This window comes from Patagioenas fasciata, chromosome 3 (genome assembly GCF_037038585.1).
Source record: "Patagioenas fasciata isolate bPatFas1 chromosome 3, bPatFas1.hap1, whole genome shotgun sequence".
Classification (NCBI taxonomy): domain Eukaryota; kingdom Metazoa; phylum Chordata; class Aves; order Columbiformes; family Columbidae; genus Patagioenas; species Patagioenas fasciata.
Genome location: NC_092522.1, coordinates 88102214 through 88119739, shown reverse-complemented (window position 1 = coordinate 88119739; position 17526 = coordinate 88102214). Strand labels below are relative to the sequence as shown.

At 40.0% G+C, this 17526-nt stretch overlaps 2 protein-coding genes across 8 annotated transcripts in view; one reads left to right on the top strand and one right to left on the bottom strand.

Moving 5' to 3' along the window:
* RARS2 (arginyl-tRNA synthetase 2, mitochondrial) overlaps positions 1 to 1868 on the bottom strand; it is a 38536-nt gene extending 36668 nt beyond the window's left edge. Inside the window, exons 1-2 of one of the 3 annotated variants that reach the window (XM_065833204.2) lie at positions 1756 to 1868; positions 395 to 468 (exon numbers count right to left, since the gene is read on the bottom strand). In XM_065833204.2, the coding sequence (XP_065689276.1) occupies positions 395 to 468; positions 1756 to 1794 (113 nt within the window). In that variant the 5' untranslated portion in view covers positions 1795 to 1868. Of the gene's footprint in view, positions 1 to 394; positions 469 to 1326; positions 1563 to 1755 lie in introns of those variants that run through there. The other 2 variants (XM_065833202.2, XM_065833205.2) reach the window with 2 other exon arrangements.
* ORC3 (origin recognition complex subunit 3) overlaps positions 1615 to 17526 on the top strand; it is a 36939-nt gene continuing 21027 nt past the window's right edge. Inside the window, exons 1-7 of one of the 5 annotated variants that reach the window (XM_065833201.2) lie at positions 1615 to 1758; positions 5260 to 5314; positions 7966 to 8063; positions 12209 to 12353; positions 13604 to 13708; positions 14482 to 14636; positions 15578 to 15714. In XM_065833201.2, coding sequence (XP_065689273.1) covers positions 12314 to 12353; positions 13604 to 13708; positions 14482 to 14636; positions 15578 to 15714 — 437 coding nt within the window. In that variant the 5' untranslated portion in view covers positions 1615 to 1758; positions 5260 to 5314; positions 7966 to 8063; positions 12209 to 12313. Of the gene's footprint in view, positions 1759 to 1971; positions 2183 to 5259; positions 5315 to 7182; positions 7364 to 7965; positions 8064 to 12208; positions 12354 to 13603; positions 13709 to 14481; positions 14637 to 15577; positions 15715 to 17526 lie in introns of those variants that run through there. The other 4 variants (XM_071806782.1, XM_065833198.2, XM_065833199.2 and 1 more) reach the window with 4 other exon arrangements.

The following is a 17526-nucleotide window of genomic DNA, read 5'->3' as shown; positions in this document are numbered from 1 at the left end:
AACAAGATTTATGCTCATGAATAAATGCAATTTAATTGATAACATCCATGTTATCAATATACCTTTGGATCAGGACACCACCAAAAAATCGGCAATAACTTCATATTTGTTCTAAACAGTTTCACATTCAGATAATTCATGCTGAAATATTTGCCATTCAACCACTGCCTATAATTTGTACAAATATTTAAGCAATTACATTTGTTTTGAGCTTGGTTGAAAAAAATACAGCAATTTAATTAGATGTAGGTCTCTTATAATTGGTGTATTAGCTTAGGTTTCTTTTTTTCTATATTTCTTTTTCCCTAAAGTCCTGTTAAGCTCTTGCAATAATAAGCACAACAGAAGATAATAAAAGATGACATAACATTGTAAGATAAAATGGAAACGCTACCGTTTCTTGGAGACAGGCACCGCAGATATAGACTTTATTAAATTTTCTGGTGGCAGATCCAAAACCTTTGAAAGCTAAAGACGAAATAAAGAACAAAGTGGCATAAGCAAAGGAGATACAGGAAAATTACTGCTCCCTGATTAAACTCTTATGGGGGATGCATCATTTATATCTGAAAGCAACTTTCAACCCAGGTAAAAAAGCAAATACTTATTAACTATCATAAGCAATAATAATAAAAAAGGCAATATAAACCAAATAAATGTTAAAGGTGCCTTAGAAAAAACAAGATAAGCCACAATGTATTGCGGCAATGAGAGATGATGCACACCTAGACACTGACAAAGATGCACACACAGACAGAAACCGTGTTCAGGAAGGAGTGCAGAGCCAGGCAGAGCAGAGAGCTGAGCCAGCCTGAGACCCTCTTTATTAGCCACTGACAATTTATAGGACTTACAGATATGGACCTGGACTAAGAGGTTAAACAAGATGTTTTATCAATAATTGTTATTAAAAACACATCACATGCATGTTACGTCTGTTTCAGTTACATTCCCACTCATTAACAGATCGGGCCCAAAAACATTCACACATCACATGTACTTGGGGGCGGTCATCTGATGCGAGACACCATTCTCACGAGTTTGGGCTATCACTCTTTAAAATTATGAGAAACATACTTCAGCACAACCTGTCCAAGACCTTTTATATTTTTACTAGTTGCTGTGATCTAATTACATTAGTACTATTTCTTCTTTGACTGTCCAGATGGTCATGTTAGTATTGACCTGCCTTTGTCATCCAGGTGGCTGGAACCAAACATCTTGCTTTCCCACAATGTATAGCTGGTTTTTTGTTTCCTATGAAGGGTCTCATCAAACCCTCGGATACCTTCATGGACTTACGTAGTCGCTACACCTCGCACCTACCAAGCAGGGGGCCAGGAGGCCCATATGACGCCAGGGCCGCACCACTAAGCTACCACTGGCTGGATCCTGGCCAAGATGAAGTGTCTCCTAATTAATTGCTCACGGGCTTAAGCCCATGGGGAGTGGAAATCGAGTCAAGCCTCTGGGCACAGCTGCACTGCCCGCGGCGGGGCGGGCGCTGTGAGGGGCTGTAAGGGGACCCAGGTCCTGTCAGAGCTTCCGCCAGTGGCCGGGCGGAGCTGACCCGCACGTGCTGCCCGCGGCCTAGAAAGGGGCGGGGCAGAGAAGCCCGCGCCGAGCCTCTCGGCAACAGGTCGGACCCACTGCGAGACGCTCGGAGAAGGGGGGAATCGGGGTGACGACGCAAATTGGAGGTCTCGGTTATGGCGCACCCCTCCTCTGGGCAAGCCGCGGCAGGGAGCGGAGTACCTGGTAAGCGATGCTCCTCCGAAAGGAACAGGCTGCCATGGCTGCGCCGCCAGGCGGAAGGTCGCAGCCGCCCCTTCCCCCCCACCTCTCCTTTTCGCCCGCCCAGGGGCGGGCTGAGTCGTACCATGTTCACGAACAGGGTGGGAGGGGGAGTAAGAGCTCATTGGTCTCCCTTCAGCCGGAGGAGGTGCGCGGAGGCAGAGGGCTGTCCCACTGCGCAGGAGAGCGGGGGGAGCGGCGGAAGAGGCGCGTCAGGCGGGAACAGTTTACGGGCGCGGCGGGAGCCGGGAGGTGTTCCCGGGAGTGCGCGTGCGCCGCCGCTCGGCGCAGGGTCCTCCCCTTGCGGCTCCGTTGTCAGCGGGTTGACCGTTACCGCTCGGGCCTGGGCCGCCAAAGGGGCGACATGAGCATGTGCTCCGTCTCCAAGGTGAGGGGGGGCGGGGGCTGTTCTCCAACCTCCGCTCCGGTGGCCACGGCCGCCGGCTTTGGCTCCCGCCCTGCTGAAACGGCTCGGGGCCTCGTCCCGCGGCGGATGCCGGGCGTGCGGGGCCGGCGTGCCTAAAGCGCTGGCTGCTCCCCGGCCTCAGCAGAATGGGGCCTTCGTGCGACCTCAGCGGTCCCTGCTGGGCCGCCTGGGGAGAACCGCGCGGTTGTGCGGTGCTGAGGGAGCTGTTGCGGAACCGCCCAGTCTCCCTGTCGCGCCCTGCGTCTGCTCCCCCTCCTGTTTCATCCGCTGCCGTTTCACTCACCCCTGTGCCCGGGCTGTCTGTACCCTTCCCTTGCTCTGTCAAGTCTCTTCAGCCGTGGCCTGACAACAGCCAGCCGTCCTGCCTTTCTCCTCTGGCCTGTTGGGTCAAGAGAGGTTCTCCTGCCCCTCTACTCCACCCTGGTGAGACCACATCTGGAATATTGTGCGCAGTTCTGGGCCCCTCAGTTCAAGAAGGACAGGGAACTGCTGGAGAGAGTCCAGCGCAGGGCAACAAAGATGATTAAGGGAGTGGAGCATCTCCTGTATGAGGAAAGGCTGCAGGAGCTGGGTCTCTTTAGCTTGGAGGAGACTGAGGAGTGACCTCATTGATGTTTATAAATATGTAAAGGGTAAGAAGAGCCAGGCTCTTCTCAGTGACAACCAATGATAAGACAAGGGGCAGTGGGTACAAACTGGAACACAGGAGGCTCCACTTAAATTTGAGAAGAAGCTTCTTCTCAGTGAGGGTGCCAGAGCACTGGAACAGGCTGCCCAGGGGTGTTGTGGAGTCTCCTTCTGTGGAGACATTCAAAACGTGCCTGGACGTCTTCCTGTGTAACCTCATCTGGGTGTTCCTGCCCCAGCGGGGCCATTGGACTGGATGATCTTTTGAGGTCACTTCCAGTCCCTGACATTCTGTGATTCTGTGACATGAAAAGCGCTCGTACTTGAAGTAAACCTCACCTGGAACTGAGCGGTGGTTTTGTGGCTGCAGGTTTTGTCACTCCCAGCTAAAGGCTGTTGGCATCGCTTGCTGCCACTTTGAAATGTTCATTCTGTCTTCCCCCAAAACTAATTCAATGGAGAAATAAAAGTGCTGTCACTGATACATAACGTTAAATATCTATTATCACCTTGGTATTTCTGAGCTGAAAGCTTTTACCTGGCCTGTAGTCAGGACTGACAGTAGGATCAGGGTGTTCATCAGTATTAATATGTAGCAGACTTAAAATTTTGTATTGGAACATTTAACATCTTTCTTGTTTTCCTTGATCATATAGTGAACAATAGCAGTGGTTCACAGCAGGAAGGGATGCGTTTTATCGTCATAAGACTGCTGTCCCTTATATTGTTTTTCACTGAATTGCGAAGTGCAGCTGGATCCTTTGCTGTGGAAGTTCCTGTGCAGGTTATTACTTTCAGCAGTAAATGGAATTACTTCCAAACAAAGTTAAAACTTAATCCAAAACAAGTAGATGTCCCTTTCAAAATGGCAGTTGTCATTAAGTAGTTAGGTAGTGAAATGTCATCCCCCCTCTGGACTCCTGTCTCTTATGTGTAATACTTTTTGTCATTTTATATTCTGGTCCCTAATACATTCAGTGGGGCAGAGAAATCCAATATTTATGAAGTATTAAATAATATTTGTGTTTTTTTCTTAGATTAAGCGTGTGTTGTTTCTTCTTTTATATATATATATATATATATATATGATTGATAGTTATTTTGACTGATTCCAGTTGCGGTCTCGTGCGTTATTTTTCTGACACATGTGTACTGCAGCATAAATAAGGCCGTAGTGTAACTTTGTCTAGTGGAATTGTTCCAGAGTGTTTAGGATCTGTACAATAACTACAATATTTGTCCAGCCAGTTTTAAATGGTTGTTAATACACATGTAAAATGGGAAATATCTGAAGGCATCTCCAGTTCATAAGGCTGTTTTTCAGAGGAGGCTAATATTGTTATTTGTGTTTTACTGCAATTTCTTATTTGTATAAGAAAGGAAATAACATGTCCGAAGTCGCCCAACAAACAGACTAGTGCCTGTGATCAAAATTGAACATACCTCTGGAGTTTCATTTTCACTAGATCGTTTTTATGCTAGCGGCTGAACTATCCTAGGTTGAGTTCAGTAATCTTTGCCTGTGTAAGCATCTCTGTTGAGAAACACAGGATTGAATCACTCTGTTTATCTATTTGAACACTTGTGCGTTTCCTTCTCCTTTGCTGTAGCACAAGAACCTCACAGTGAAAGTTGGGGAATACATATGATCTCTGATATATAGGAAATTATTATAACTCTTCAAAAGAGATGAGTTTTTGTTTGAGAGGATGGGGGAAGAAATGTCAGATTTTCTAGAGTAAAATGAAAAAGTCTTCCAGAACTTAAGGCCTAATACATGTGTTTTATTTCCTTTTCCTTTGTGATGAAGCTGATTTAACTGGGACATCACTTGTATCTGGAGGACTTTCTTGGAGCCATGGTTCTTATTTATCTGAGCCTTTTCCAAACCGTTCGTCATTCTGCTTCTAACAATCTTTGCTTTTTCACGTTGGGGTGCGTTTGTCCTCTGTAGCTAGGGCATGCGTTGCCTTTTGTAAGTGACTTAATAATACTCCTTGCATTAGTTTGGATCACCTTTTCTATGCATTGAAGCCTCTTGCTTTTTGTTTTGTTTTTAACTGAAACTGTACTAAGAAAACTATTGATCTGTCCCCAGGGAATCACTTCCTATTAATTCTAAACTCCTTATGTTTAAAGAATCTGCTGCTGTTCTAGTTGGCGGTTGAAGTAAAGAACGTAATGGAAAGATGAAGATGTTGCTCCTAAATATGCTGGGATACTGCTTCCACTAGTTTTCCAGCTTGAAACAGGAATATGAAGGGACAACATGCAAATTGATATCCTCAAGGTGTTGGCAATTAAGTTCAAATTATTTAATGGAGCACTGAAATTAAAAGATAATAAAGTGGCCTCAGGAGCTAGTCAGATTGATGCTCATGTTTAAGTTTCTATTTTTTGTTTTTCTCTAGGGCTGCTTTGTTTTTAAGCCAAGTCCCAAGAAGAGAAAGTTGTCTCAGAAAACAGGTTAGTGCATTTTGATACATTTCTGTGCTTGAGAAGGGTTAATCCTGGAAGATTCACCACATCTGACTGAGTTCTGTTATAGCTGCATGAGGATTTCTGTTGCTCATTGGTATTGCTGAAAACTAATTTCTTTGGAGGAACCCCAGCAAATTGTTGGGTAGTGTAAATGGTTTGTTTTTTTTTTTTTTCCCATCTCCAGCAATCGAGACTGTGTATGATCTTTGTCTTTGCAATTTTTTTTTTTTTTTCACAAAATAACTCTTTTTCCATGCTACTGGCTGACAGACTATTTATCTAAAGAGTCTAAATGAGCCACTTTTAGCTATGGGAGTCAGAAATGATATCCCATTCATAAATCTAATCATATTCTGGGTAGCTTACCTAACTTTCTTGAGGAAAAGAAGAAATAAAAACTATTTGCGAAGATGCCATGGCGTTTGTGTACTAGTATTTGTTATATGTATTTTCTCTACCCTGTAAGCTGTGTATACAGGTCCCTTGTCGTTTGAGGAAGACTGAACAGAACTGACTCTTATTCGAGCCACAAATAATGCTGTTTAAATAGTTGCTGTTTGAGACTTGGTTAGGAAGCTTACTATTGTTCTGCCTAGGTTAAACTTTTCTGGCATCACCAGAGCTGTCAAAAGGTATGACAATTTGTATTTAAAAAAAAACAAAAGTGGGGGGGGGAAGTAATAAGACCACATTTTTGTGGAAATCACCACAGTCTCATGCATTACCAGAGAGCCTCACTGCTTTAAAATTAATCCCAAATTATTGTTTTCTGTGAGCCTGCCACATCTGTAACTCTGGGAATGAGAGTCAGGGAAATAGAATCCAGTCCTTCACTCCAAGTCACTGCAAGGTAAATGAACCAACAACCAAGACCTATGCACTTAAAGCACACTTTAATCTACCCCTTACTGGATATTTTGTGTTCGTTTCTGCAGGATTAGTAGTGTTTGGATAAGTACTACTAAACATGTTGTTCTAATTAGCAAATGCTTTGAGACAGAAAAATAAATGCGACTGAACTACCCCTAAAAGGGAGGCAGAGATGAGCTGGTTTGGCTGCTAACAGCTGTTGTTAGAATGGTGTTCTCAATAGACAGTACTTTGTGCATCTGTCCAGTTCAGAAGCCCAAGCCTGCCAAGTGTGAAGTTTCAGTTGTGAAACTTCACAGCATCAGTAGCTGATAATACTGTGGCCTTTTGTGCACATTTGCACCCTCTAGTTTGAGTTTTGGTAGTATAAAAAGAGTATTATGCCTTGGTATATGACCAGTAATGTAGTGGCTGGCTTTTCTTTAACTAAAAGCCTAAAACCTGTGTAATCAGAGTGGGTTATAGATTTTAAGTGATTTTTTTCATAGGGATACAAATGAGCTTAGGGGAGACAATGAAAATGCAGGATGAGGGATGCCTTTTGTTCATCATTTACAGAAGTGTTTTGGGTGTTTTTAATGCTTTGGGATATTAAATGTGCTCATCAAGTGGATCAGACCACAGCTGATGCTACATTCAATGGCTACCAAATGGATATTAATGGATAGCAAATTAATTTTTCTATATGCATACTTTTAGAAAAAATCAGTTGTTATGTTTAATGTTACTTTGTAGCAACAGTTAACAGGCTGTTTACTTAACCTTCAGTCTTTGTGTTCTTCAGGTGATGTCAGTGAAGCCTTAAAGCTATACCAGGCTTGCTAAATGTATGCTGGGAGCAGGATGGTTCCAAGCCTGTGCCTTTTTTTTTTTTTTTTTTCTTTTTTCTTAGGGAAATGTTGACTGTGTGAATGTGGGAGGAAAAAGAAAAAAATGTCACTCTGTTATACTACTTTCTATTCAATCTCCTGTTTTACTCCTAGCCCTGTCTTTCCTTCTTAGTTGGAAGCTCGTGGGGAGTTTCTGTGTTCACATGTGTGAGGCAGAGCAGCACCTGGGAAACCAGATGTGTTCAGAAAATGTGCCAAGATATTTTTTTACCGAAAGGACTCTTTATTCTCTTTTTTCATAGAGAGCATGTACAGAAGTAGAGGCAATTGAGAGGTGAGCCAGAAGTGTCGGCCTGATTTGCACTTAGAAGTTTTGCTGGCATAGTTGTGTCGCGTAAATGTATTTTAAAGGAATAAATGGGTGTTTCATGTAACCTGGCAGTCCTTTCCCAGTATGCCTTATTTTCAGGAAATTGATGTTAGCTGCATCTTCCCTAGGGAACAGAAAGGATTTTCATGTATCTATTCTTGTAAGCCTTTATGGTTTGTATCTGACTGTAATAGCAAAAGATGATTGAATATTTATTAGGTAAAAGAGACTCATTAAACTTTCTGAAGCAAGGGAAAGTTTTTTTTCCTTCTTAATTTTAATAATAAAGACTGTTTGCTCTTATTTAGCCTTTAGCTTATCTGGGATTTGAGGTGGAAGCCAGTTCTTTACCTTTTGCCTGCATACTTGGGAAATAGATTCTGCTTGTTTCCTCATTTATTCTGCCAGATATCAGTAGTTAATTAATTGGTTAAGATAAAAGTCATCTCCCTCAGATATATACATATATTAAGATGTTCTTGTTTCAGTTGGGTGCTTCCTTTTCTTGTGAAAAAAAATGTTTTGATATTCTTATTTGTGCTTGCCTTTGCTTTCTGTCTTTCTAGTTAATTATTTCAGAGAAAGAAACAATGCTTCAGAGGATACTGATGTGCGGTTTGTTACTTGTCAGTCTTTATGGAATCAGATCAAATTGGAAACAGAGGTGAGTATTGCACCTAATACTAAAGCAGTGTTTTATATTTATAACAACACTGCTTACTTCTTTGTTTCTGGAGGTATTTTTTACAGGCTTAAAGGGACAATTAATTAAAACAGTAAAAGGGCCAGAAATATTAACTGGGACTGGAATCCTTGTCCAGAATATAAAATAGTAATAATAAATCTGTCAGTTGCACATTACTTCTAATCACAGAACTACATGCTTTTGATTCTTCAAGGTGCTGCTTCTAGGCTTCTCTTCTTACTAATTTTCCTTTTTATTAATTGCTGGCAAACTGCTGATTTCTACCTTCAGTTCAGTTCTGTGCTTACCAGTCCTCTGAGGATTTTAGGCTGCTCCTGACCTCAGCGTTACAGAGTTCATAGCAGCCCAGGATTCACAGCAGATTTATGTGAATACAACTGTATGGATGTCAAATGCTGAATGACACAGCTGCAAGTGTAGTCTATTGAATTAGTACAACCAGTGTCAATGGGGTTGTCTGGTAAGGATCAGAGTTAATTTTGTATGAACTATGGCCGCCTAATTGTTGTGTGTTAGATGGCCTGCTCTTGTGGTGTCCCTATAGCCAGCTGGCTTGCTTCTGTACAGCAGGGATTTCCTCCTCTGTTCCGTGTCAAGGATTCTGGGCAAGTATTCCATATTCCTCTGCCTGTTGTTTTGCTCTAGACATTATGAGAATTTTTTTCCAAAGTTTGTTTTGGGATGTACAGTAGAAGCCAGCTGGATGTAGCTTACAATCTGGACCCCTGGGCTAAACTCATACATTCCTCCAATTCTTTTCCTACCATTCCATGATACGGCTCACTTTGCCTAGTCAGCACCCTTTTCAAACCATAACTAGCCAGGCTGTGCAAAGCAGTGCACTACCTCACGGCACTGATTATGGAGAACGCACAGAAGTCCGTGGAGATACATTTGGTATCTTCCTGACAACTGCTTCAGTTTGACGGGTTGGCTACCAGCACTGCCAGTAATGTCAGCTGCACCAGAAGCTGCTGTGTCAGCTGCACAGTGGACTATAGGGAAGGTGACATTCTGTAGCTACTTCTGGAAAACCTTTTCTTGGATCTTCGTTCTTTGGCACAGTGTTGTCAAGGCTGTTGAGATAATGCTTCTACGTCACCAACAGTGGCTGTAGGATTTTCAGGTTGAAGAAGTACTTTGTTTTGGTTTGTTTTTTTGTTTTGTTTCCTAGTGCTCTGCAAGGATTTATCCCAGAGCAGCAGGCACAACCCGTCATGGCAAAAGCTTTCCATAGCCACTCGGAAACAGAGTGATTGCCATCTGGAAAATCATAATTCAGTCCTGTTTTCCTGCCCTTGTTTTCTTTGAGGCTGCTAGGAGTTTGCCCAATACTTTCTTCTGTTCTTCTTCCTCCTGATGGAAGACAGTTCATGCTACACTGACAAGCTGATATGGGCCTTGCCTTAGAGTTTGATTTGTCCAAGGGCAGACTACCTACAGTTACTTTTGCTGCTATACATTTTCCTTTATCCAGCTTCTGGGATGTCTCTTTTTTTTTTTTTCTGCTGAGATCTGAATTACTATCCTTTTATCCCACTGTTGGCAACCTTGAAGCTGATAATTGTGTGTATGTATGAAATTGTGTAATAATTCAGGTTGGAAGGGACTTCAGAAAGTCTCTAGTCAGAACTCCTGCTCAAAGCAGCATTGTCTGTGAGGTCAGATCAGGCAGGTGAGGGCTTTATCCAGTCAGGATTTTATTTCTTACATACTTTCAAACCCTGGTGTAGTAAACCTGATCCATGGGAGAATACCTGGAAAGTACATGGCTTGCTAGTTTGGACTTATATTCTAGTAGTTCTGGTGGTGTGCCAAGGGAGCGTAGCAGGATGTTCTCCAAAGCTTTTGCCAGGATAGGGCTACCTGAGAATTTCTTGGCAGGCCATGTGCTTGTGCTGATGATTTCCCAGTTCTCTGATATCTACTCGAGGTGTTGAAGAGTGAAGAGGATTTGACCTCCAAGTACTTTGTTGCAGAGCACTCTTGGCCTTTCTGTGTTTATCATAAACAGTGCTGCAATTGTGGCAGCACCTTCTGTCATCTGGTGATGATCTTTGGAGGTCCCTTCCAATCCCTAACAGTCGGTGATTCTGTGGCATCCTTACAGGCTTCTCACAACATAAAAGCTGGCAAAAGTACTGCAGCAACTGTCTTTCATTTTTGGAAAGTGAATTTTGGACCATTTTTGTTTTGGTATTACAAGATATCCCAGATTTGACTGCTGCTGTTAGCAGTGGCCTTGCACATGTTCTTATTATGATGCATCTTATCATGGACTTTCAGAAACATTCCCTTCCTGTAAGGTAAGGAATTCCGGTTGCACTACCAGGAGCCAGGTTAGAAACAAAAAGCCTAAGTGCAGGGCTGTAATGTGGTAATTTTACATCTAATGTGCAGATAATGGTTTTCAGACCATGCAACCGATACTCATGACCAAAGCTAGTGTTGTAGCAGGGACTGGACTTCCAGCGCGTATGACTTTTCCAGAGTAAGCAGTGTCATGCAAGTAAATGAGTTGGCCACTTGAGATGCAGAGCAGCCTAGTGTACTTCTTGGAATGCTACAAAAATAATGCCAGTAACAACATTGTTTTTTACAAGAAAAGATTAATGGAATTTAAGGAAACCTAAGTAAATGTGTAGTGCTGTGGCAGACTGAGTTCCATCTTCACAAGTGTACGCTGGAATAAATAATATATGCTATAACCATGCAAAGTAAGGATTCAGTTTGTTTTTAGGGCAGCTTAGTGAAAAGTGTTACAGTAATGAGCAGAAGAAGCTCTAAGTCTGATGGATTGTAAAGCAGAAGCTCAGAGGGTTGTTATGGGACATGTAATAATACAGGAACTGTTACCGTGCTGTTATAAAGCTGATGGTGTAAATTCTGATTTTTAAAATACCGTGTTAGAGTTTCTTTTGAGTTGCCATAGAATTTATCAGCTGGGAGCTCAGAGGTACACAACATCAAGAAGGCCAAAGAATATTTTTTAATAAATAGAGGGTGAAAAGAGTAAGATGATTTTGTGTACAGTTTTATCAATTGTTCAGGAGAGCAACAGGAGCTTTTCTGTATAACGGAAATGGAGCTCAGGTGTTTGAGCAGAAATCGCGTGCAATCTCCAGATGTGACCTTAACTCCTTTGACAGCTGCCTCATCAGTGCTGCTAGAGACAGCCTTGGCCACTTTGTTTAAAATCAAGTTCACTGCTCTGTGTGTGTCACTTCTTGTTGCTAATAAATCTTGATGATTATTTTATTTGGGGTAGGGGGTTAACCTTATTTCTAACAGTTATATTCTAGAGTATATATGTTGATATCCTGAACTTCAGAGTGTGGGGTTTTTTTGTCAGTTCTAGCAGAAGGCATATTTTGGATTAGAGACCAATTTTTCGAAGGCACGTACATAATAAAAGAAATACAAAATGCTGCCACTATATAACTGCCTTTAAAAGTTTTCTCTCTCTCTGCTCTCTCTCCCCTTTCCATATATTCCTACCTGTACATATTCTTGTATGAAAATCATCCTGAAGGGCAAAAGGCAGTTTAGCAAAAGTGTCAGTCATGTGATGTAGTATTTTTTCCTATTAAAAATACTTAATGCTTTCCTTTTTTTTTTTTTTTTCCCTTTTATCCTGAATTAGATTTGGAGGAGCTGAATGTTTGCTCTCATTTAGATCCATCAGAAAAATGTTTTTATAGGTGTTTTGTAAATCGAGAGGAAGTGATAGCTTCTGGAAGAACGTTCATGAAAATTTCTAATTATATTCTTTTATTCCTCCTGTAGCACTTAAACTTTGTCAGTATGTTGTGGGGTTTTTTTTCTTCCTTCTTTAAAGCCTGTGGTATGACAACAGAGTTAAACTCATTTGCTTTCCAAATCATAATTGAGGCATTTGACCAGAAGTTCCAAGGTGGGAAATGTCTGTGTTTGCCACACGGTGAATAGACTAGCATGTTTATAGTTCACAGCAAAACTCAGTGTTACTTAAAATACCCTGGGGTTTTAAGCATTTAAAATTGTTCAGGAAGGGGGTGGGAAAAGGAAGATATTATCATGTGTCCACAGTTTTATAAATAAAATCTCTCCGTGTTTGTTTACAGCAAATACAAGAAGATTTGAATAAGCAGTTATTTGATAACTTAGTGAGTTTTTTGAGGCGGTCTCATTCTGAGTTCCAAGAGAAGACAACAGAATGGACTTGTCGGATGAAGTCCAGAGAAATCCCTACAGCAGCTCTTGTCTTGGGTAATTTTTTCACTATATATTTTATGTACATCTGCTTAAAACTGACACAGAGATCAAAGATAAACATGTTGTTGACTTCCAGCAACTACTGTGAGTAATGTCAGTTTCAGAAATGTTAACGGAAGAAATTGGTCTGGAAGAAGGAAGCAGGATAAGACCTCTTTCCATTTTGTGCATAGTAGTGCAGTAAGGTAACACCCTCCCTCAAGGTCAGTCATAGGCAACTGGTAGGGATTTGGGGTTGTTTTTCCTGATGCATTGGAGATGCTTTGATTCTGAATTGTTTCTGCCACCAATGTGCTTGGTGGTTTCTATGGCTAACTATGGAATTACAAGGCTTCTGGATTTCTGATACGTGTTCTTGCAGTGCATCTTTACATATAGGAAAGCAGTGTCATTATCTTGGAAAAAGCAGAGGGTGAAGAAAATAGCTGAAGATCTTATTACTGAAGTTGGTGATGTTCTGAAGTCTGTCTTTTTTTCAAAGAGTTGTAACTGTAATCCTAAACCTGGTTCGAGGCAACCTGATTGCATTTTCAGAAGATCATTTTAGAGAACCTGAAATCAGGCCTGTGCTTCAAATTTGCTGTGTGAACACTAGCAGAACCTGGAAGGTAGTCTACTTTTGGAGCTATAAGAAACAAGATGCCTCTGCTTTGAATATTTCAGTGGAAGAAGATGTGAATTGCCTTCTGGAGGGGCGTGCTTTTTTTTTTTTATATTGACTAAAAATGTTAACAAAGGCAGTAAATATTGAGTAGTTTATAGTAAATTCAGACAGTATTTCATACTAACTTGTAGTAATTTTCGATCCTTACATAAGCCATGTGAGGATCCAGATCTCAGGTATATGTACTGCTCTTCTAGAGAAGGTGAATTTCATCTTCTTGTCTGCTGGCCTTAGGTGACTGTGGATGGCTTCTGAGCATATGAGCAGCAAGGGAAGTTGGAAAACCAGTCCTAGTTCCTAGTCCTTGCAGGTTTGCACCCTTGAGAAATCTTTCCTTAAAAACAGAAACCAAACTATACAAGGGGTCTTCGCAGTGGTTCCCTTTTCCGTTTCATCAGCTAGCATTTACATGTACGTCTAATCTTGTGTTACTCTTTCATCTGATGCGATACTTTTCGTTCCTCCTTTGAGTATTTGAGGTTATCTTCTGGGTTTTGGCTGCTGTTTGGTAGTATATTATTCAGTCATTGTGGGCACAAATTACAGCAAAAATACCCTTAAAATATGTCTTTTTTTCTAGGTGTAAATGTTACAGATCATGACTTGACTTTTAGAAGTCTCTCAGAAGTCCTTCAGAATAACATTACACCTTATATAGCCTTGCTGGAAGCCAAAGATTGCCCAGGTAAATACTGCAATAGCTTTGCTGCTGCTTCTGAATAAGTTATCCATCAACTAGGAATTCTAGCTTTTGCCCCCAAATGTAAGAATAATGGGACGGAAGGATCTTGAAGACTTTCTAAAGATCTGCTCAATCCTATGTTAACATAGCAGTAATGCCTGCAGTATTTTAAGAGGTATCCAGTTCTGTTTAAAACAATGAAGATTGAAATACTACTTAGTTGTAGCATAAATGTCAAGAACATGCTGCTTAGTGTATTGCTTGTTGGTATTGTAGGTTGGCTTTCCTCTCACTTAATTGGACAGTGTATGGATGCATTCCACTATTTAAATGCTTACAGTAACATTATTACAGTGAAGGAGTGGGTAGAATAAAATTTTGTCCCGCTCTCCTTGCTCCTTTTAAATTTAAGTAAAAAGATGAAAATCACTTATGGCAGCATCCCCAAATCTATGGATTGGCTACCTTGTTTATTTTTAGGTCACTCTAATAGCTTGTGGCTGGAGTTCAGGGAAGTTGCAGGGCCAACCTCTTAACCTGAATTGTTGCTATCTAGGCAAATTAATAGGATAATCTTTATTGCATTAACAACATGCATATCATGAATACTTTCAAGCTTTCTGGAGCATGAAGTATGCATTCTGGAGAGAAAAGGAGAATAATTAGAAAAGTGAAAAATAAGCAATAACTTGGGGTAATTTTTTAGAGTATGAGTTGAAGGCCTGTTACCGAATAACCAAATTTCTCTACTGTGTGTCTAAAAATGTTACGTCAAGGCATAAAAAATCTGATGCAGAAGCTGATGGGGCAGCTGATGAACTGCTATATAGATGTGGACTCTTTAGAAGATGAGGACCACATGCAGGTTTCCCAGAATAAAATACGTTGTTCAATGACTTCTATTATCAGCTGGTATCAAAACGTAACAAAGGTATGATTTTATTTTTATCACCAGTTTATAAAAATGTCTGACATGTAGATGCTTTTAAAAAAGAGATTTAATAACTCATGTTCCTGTGCTGTAGTGAAAAAATGCCAAAGGTTAGCTTTTCGTTTAGTACCTACTAAATAACTGAGATTAAGGCTATTTGAATATAAATCTGTAACATAGATAACAAATGTGGAATTAGTTTTTGATGACATATAAATGCCAGAGTTCTGATAACCAAGCAAAAAGTACAAATTTATGCTGTGTTTAACTGGGAACTAGGAGGTTAAAGTGCAGTATCAACTTTATGTCAGATACTGTTCTCCCACGAGTGCTGAGATGTTTTGTTTATTAAAGTAAAACTTTACGAAAGAACAGCCATCCAGGGGAAAGGCACACTATTAGTGCTAATGTGTCATTGGCAGTCCGTGCTGCATTGACAAGCAGTAGGAAAATAACTTTAAAAATGGGTTTGTATCTTTGTATTTAATAATGCTAATGAAATTTTAAGGGTTTTTTGGTCATGAATTAAAGTTAGAACTGATTTTGTGATGACTTCATCAGAGCATTATGTTAAACAAAAGTTTAATGAGCACGTGCTCTTTGTATTACTGGATAAAGATATAGGAAATGGGCAACATCTGTGTACACAGCTCAAATCTTCTCCTTCAGTCACAATAGAATTTTAAAAGTTTTGTCCCACAGAGCTGTTCTTGTCTTTGTTGGAATGTGGGGTTTTAAAATTTGCTTATTCTTTGTACTTCATGCTGTGCCAGGTAGAGAAGAGATAATAATATACGATTATAATAATATAATTGTATATAAATGTAACTGTAGCAAAAAGTTAGTCATGTCACTTTTGAGCATTATAATATCATAGGTGTGATTCAATCTTTTTATTTTACTGTCTTCTGTTCGTTAATGCATAACAAACGACTTTAAAGAAAACAGATTCTGAAACTCCGAGCAAAAAAAGAACTTCCTCTTCTAGACACTGGCAATCTCCTCCAGTTGTAGTTATATTCAAAGACATGGAAAGTTTCACCACAAAGGTACTTCAAGACTTCATAGTTATCAGCAGGTAATGTGACCTGAAGTTTACTTATTCTTCTCTTTTACCCATTTTCTATTTGAAGCTGTATCGAAGTGTAACAATGAGGCCGGTAGAGAGTTGGAATCAAATATTGATGCTGCTGCTTTGCAGCATTGTGCTAAAGCTATCTTGGGTCTCTGAACCAGAGTGCCTAAGAGATGGGTTGAAATATTAGGTGGCTGATTTAATTCTTAACATAAGAGGATTTATTTGTACTAGTTGTTACAGAGTTTGTGATTGTGAAACCCATTTTTAAGATGCCTAGATCTTTCTTCTGTAGACTTACAAAATTGTTTTCAGAGTCTATTTTTTCTATTACTGCTGACATAATTCTGCTTAAAGGTCACTAGCTTCCTAATAGGAGTATATAAGACTTACCCGAAGAATTTCTCAGTATTGGCCAGGATCTGTAATGAGTAGCTGACTACTTCAGGTGCTCCTGTGCTTCTGTCTTTCCTTAACCTGTCTTCCTTAATATCTTCTCATGCATTCCAATGAAAAACTCCTGCTAAGGAGCATCTTACGCTTAGTCCTCAGGTTGAAGCTACAGTTGCAGCAGAACTGGGGCTGCAGTTGTACAATTAATTCAGCTGCAGCGTGCACACCTCACATTACCTCTAAACTAGGCAATTTCACTTGCTGAGAGACCCACAATAAAAATACTTTTCTACTTCAGATCTGGTGGATGGGTTCTCTAGGGAACATTTCAAGAAGTGAAATCAGAAATGCATAATTATCTGGAAATAATTAGGGTGTAAGGCAGGGGCAAATGAGGTTTTAATTGTTTATTAAGTGTTGTGGTTTATTTTGCTTTTCATGGCAAGGGTAAACACCTAATTATGAGCATATGGAACGTAGATGAAATGCAGTTTGAGTCTGTCAGTCTGCTATTTGCAAATGCACCTTTTTTAATAGAGTATGTGTCTCTTCAGGAAAAAGGTTTAGGGAATCAAATGATCTTATAACTAAAGATTGTCTTGATTGAAGTAAGGTAGAAGATGGGTAAAACAGAAACTTGGTGGAGTTGCATAATATGTTGAAAAAATCTTTGGGATATTGTAGAGGTTGGGTTTATTCTCTACATTTCAGTTTTAAACATATTTAGGAATAAAAGTGATGTAGGTAAATGCAAGAGATTCTTCTGATTTGTTAATCACAAGATTCAGTTTCTTTCTGATGTTCTTTTTATTATCAACAGTGGACAGTAATATATGGCATTCATTATTTTTATGTTTAAGTCTCTGACTCTTGAGGAGTTAGAGACATGAAATAATTGTGGGATAACAATTAAAACACCAAGGTCAAAAAGTTGCTGTGATGAAAACAGAGAAAAGGAATAAATTGTTTGTCTTAACCTAGAAAATATTTAAGCTAGCAGAAATTGTGTCTCCTGGAAACAAATAAAAAAATGGAAAATAATGATGACATAATACAGAAAACTGTGTATTTAGTATAATTTGTATGCTGTTCACAAGGAATACAGCACTCAGTCCTGGTTATCAGTTCTCAAAGTATATACTAAAAAATTATCGGAGGCGGAAGGCTGAACATGAAGTAGTTGAAATTCTTTGTTTTTAAGTGTAATGGGAGTATAGAACATTAGAGGGGTGTCATATTTATTTTAAATTTATTCAATTGTATATTTTTTTAAGCTTTCTTGAGGTTGTTAGCTGTTTAATGTTTGTTCTTTTTTTCCTCTATTTCTTTGGAAAAAAAAATCTTAAGATTCAGCTCTTTGAATATAACTTTTGGGGAAGACAGGACCAATACAATACTCCAACTGAAAAAAAAAAGCTTTTT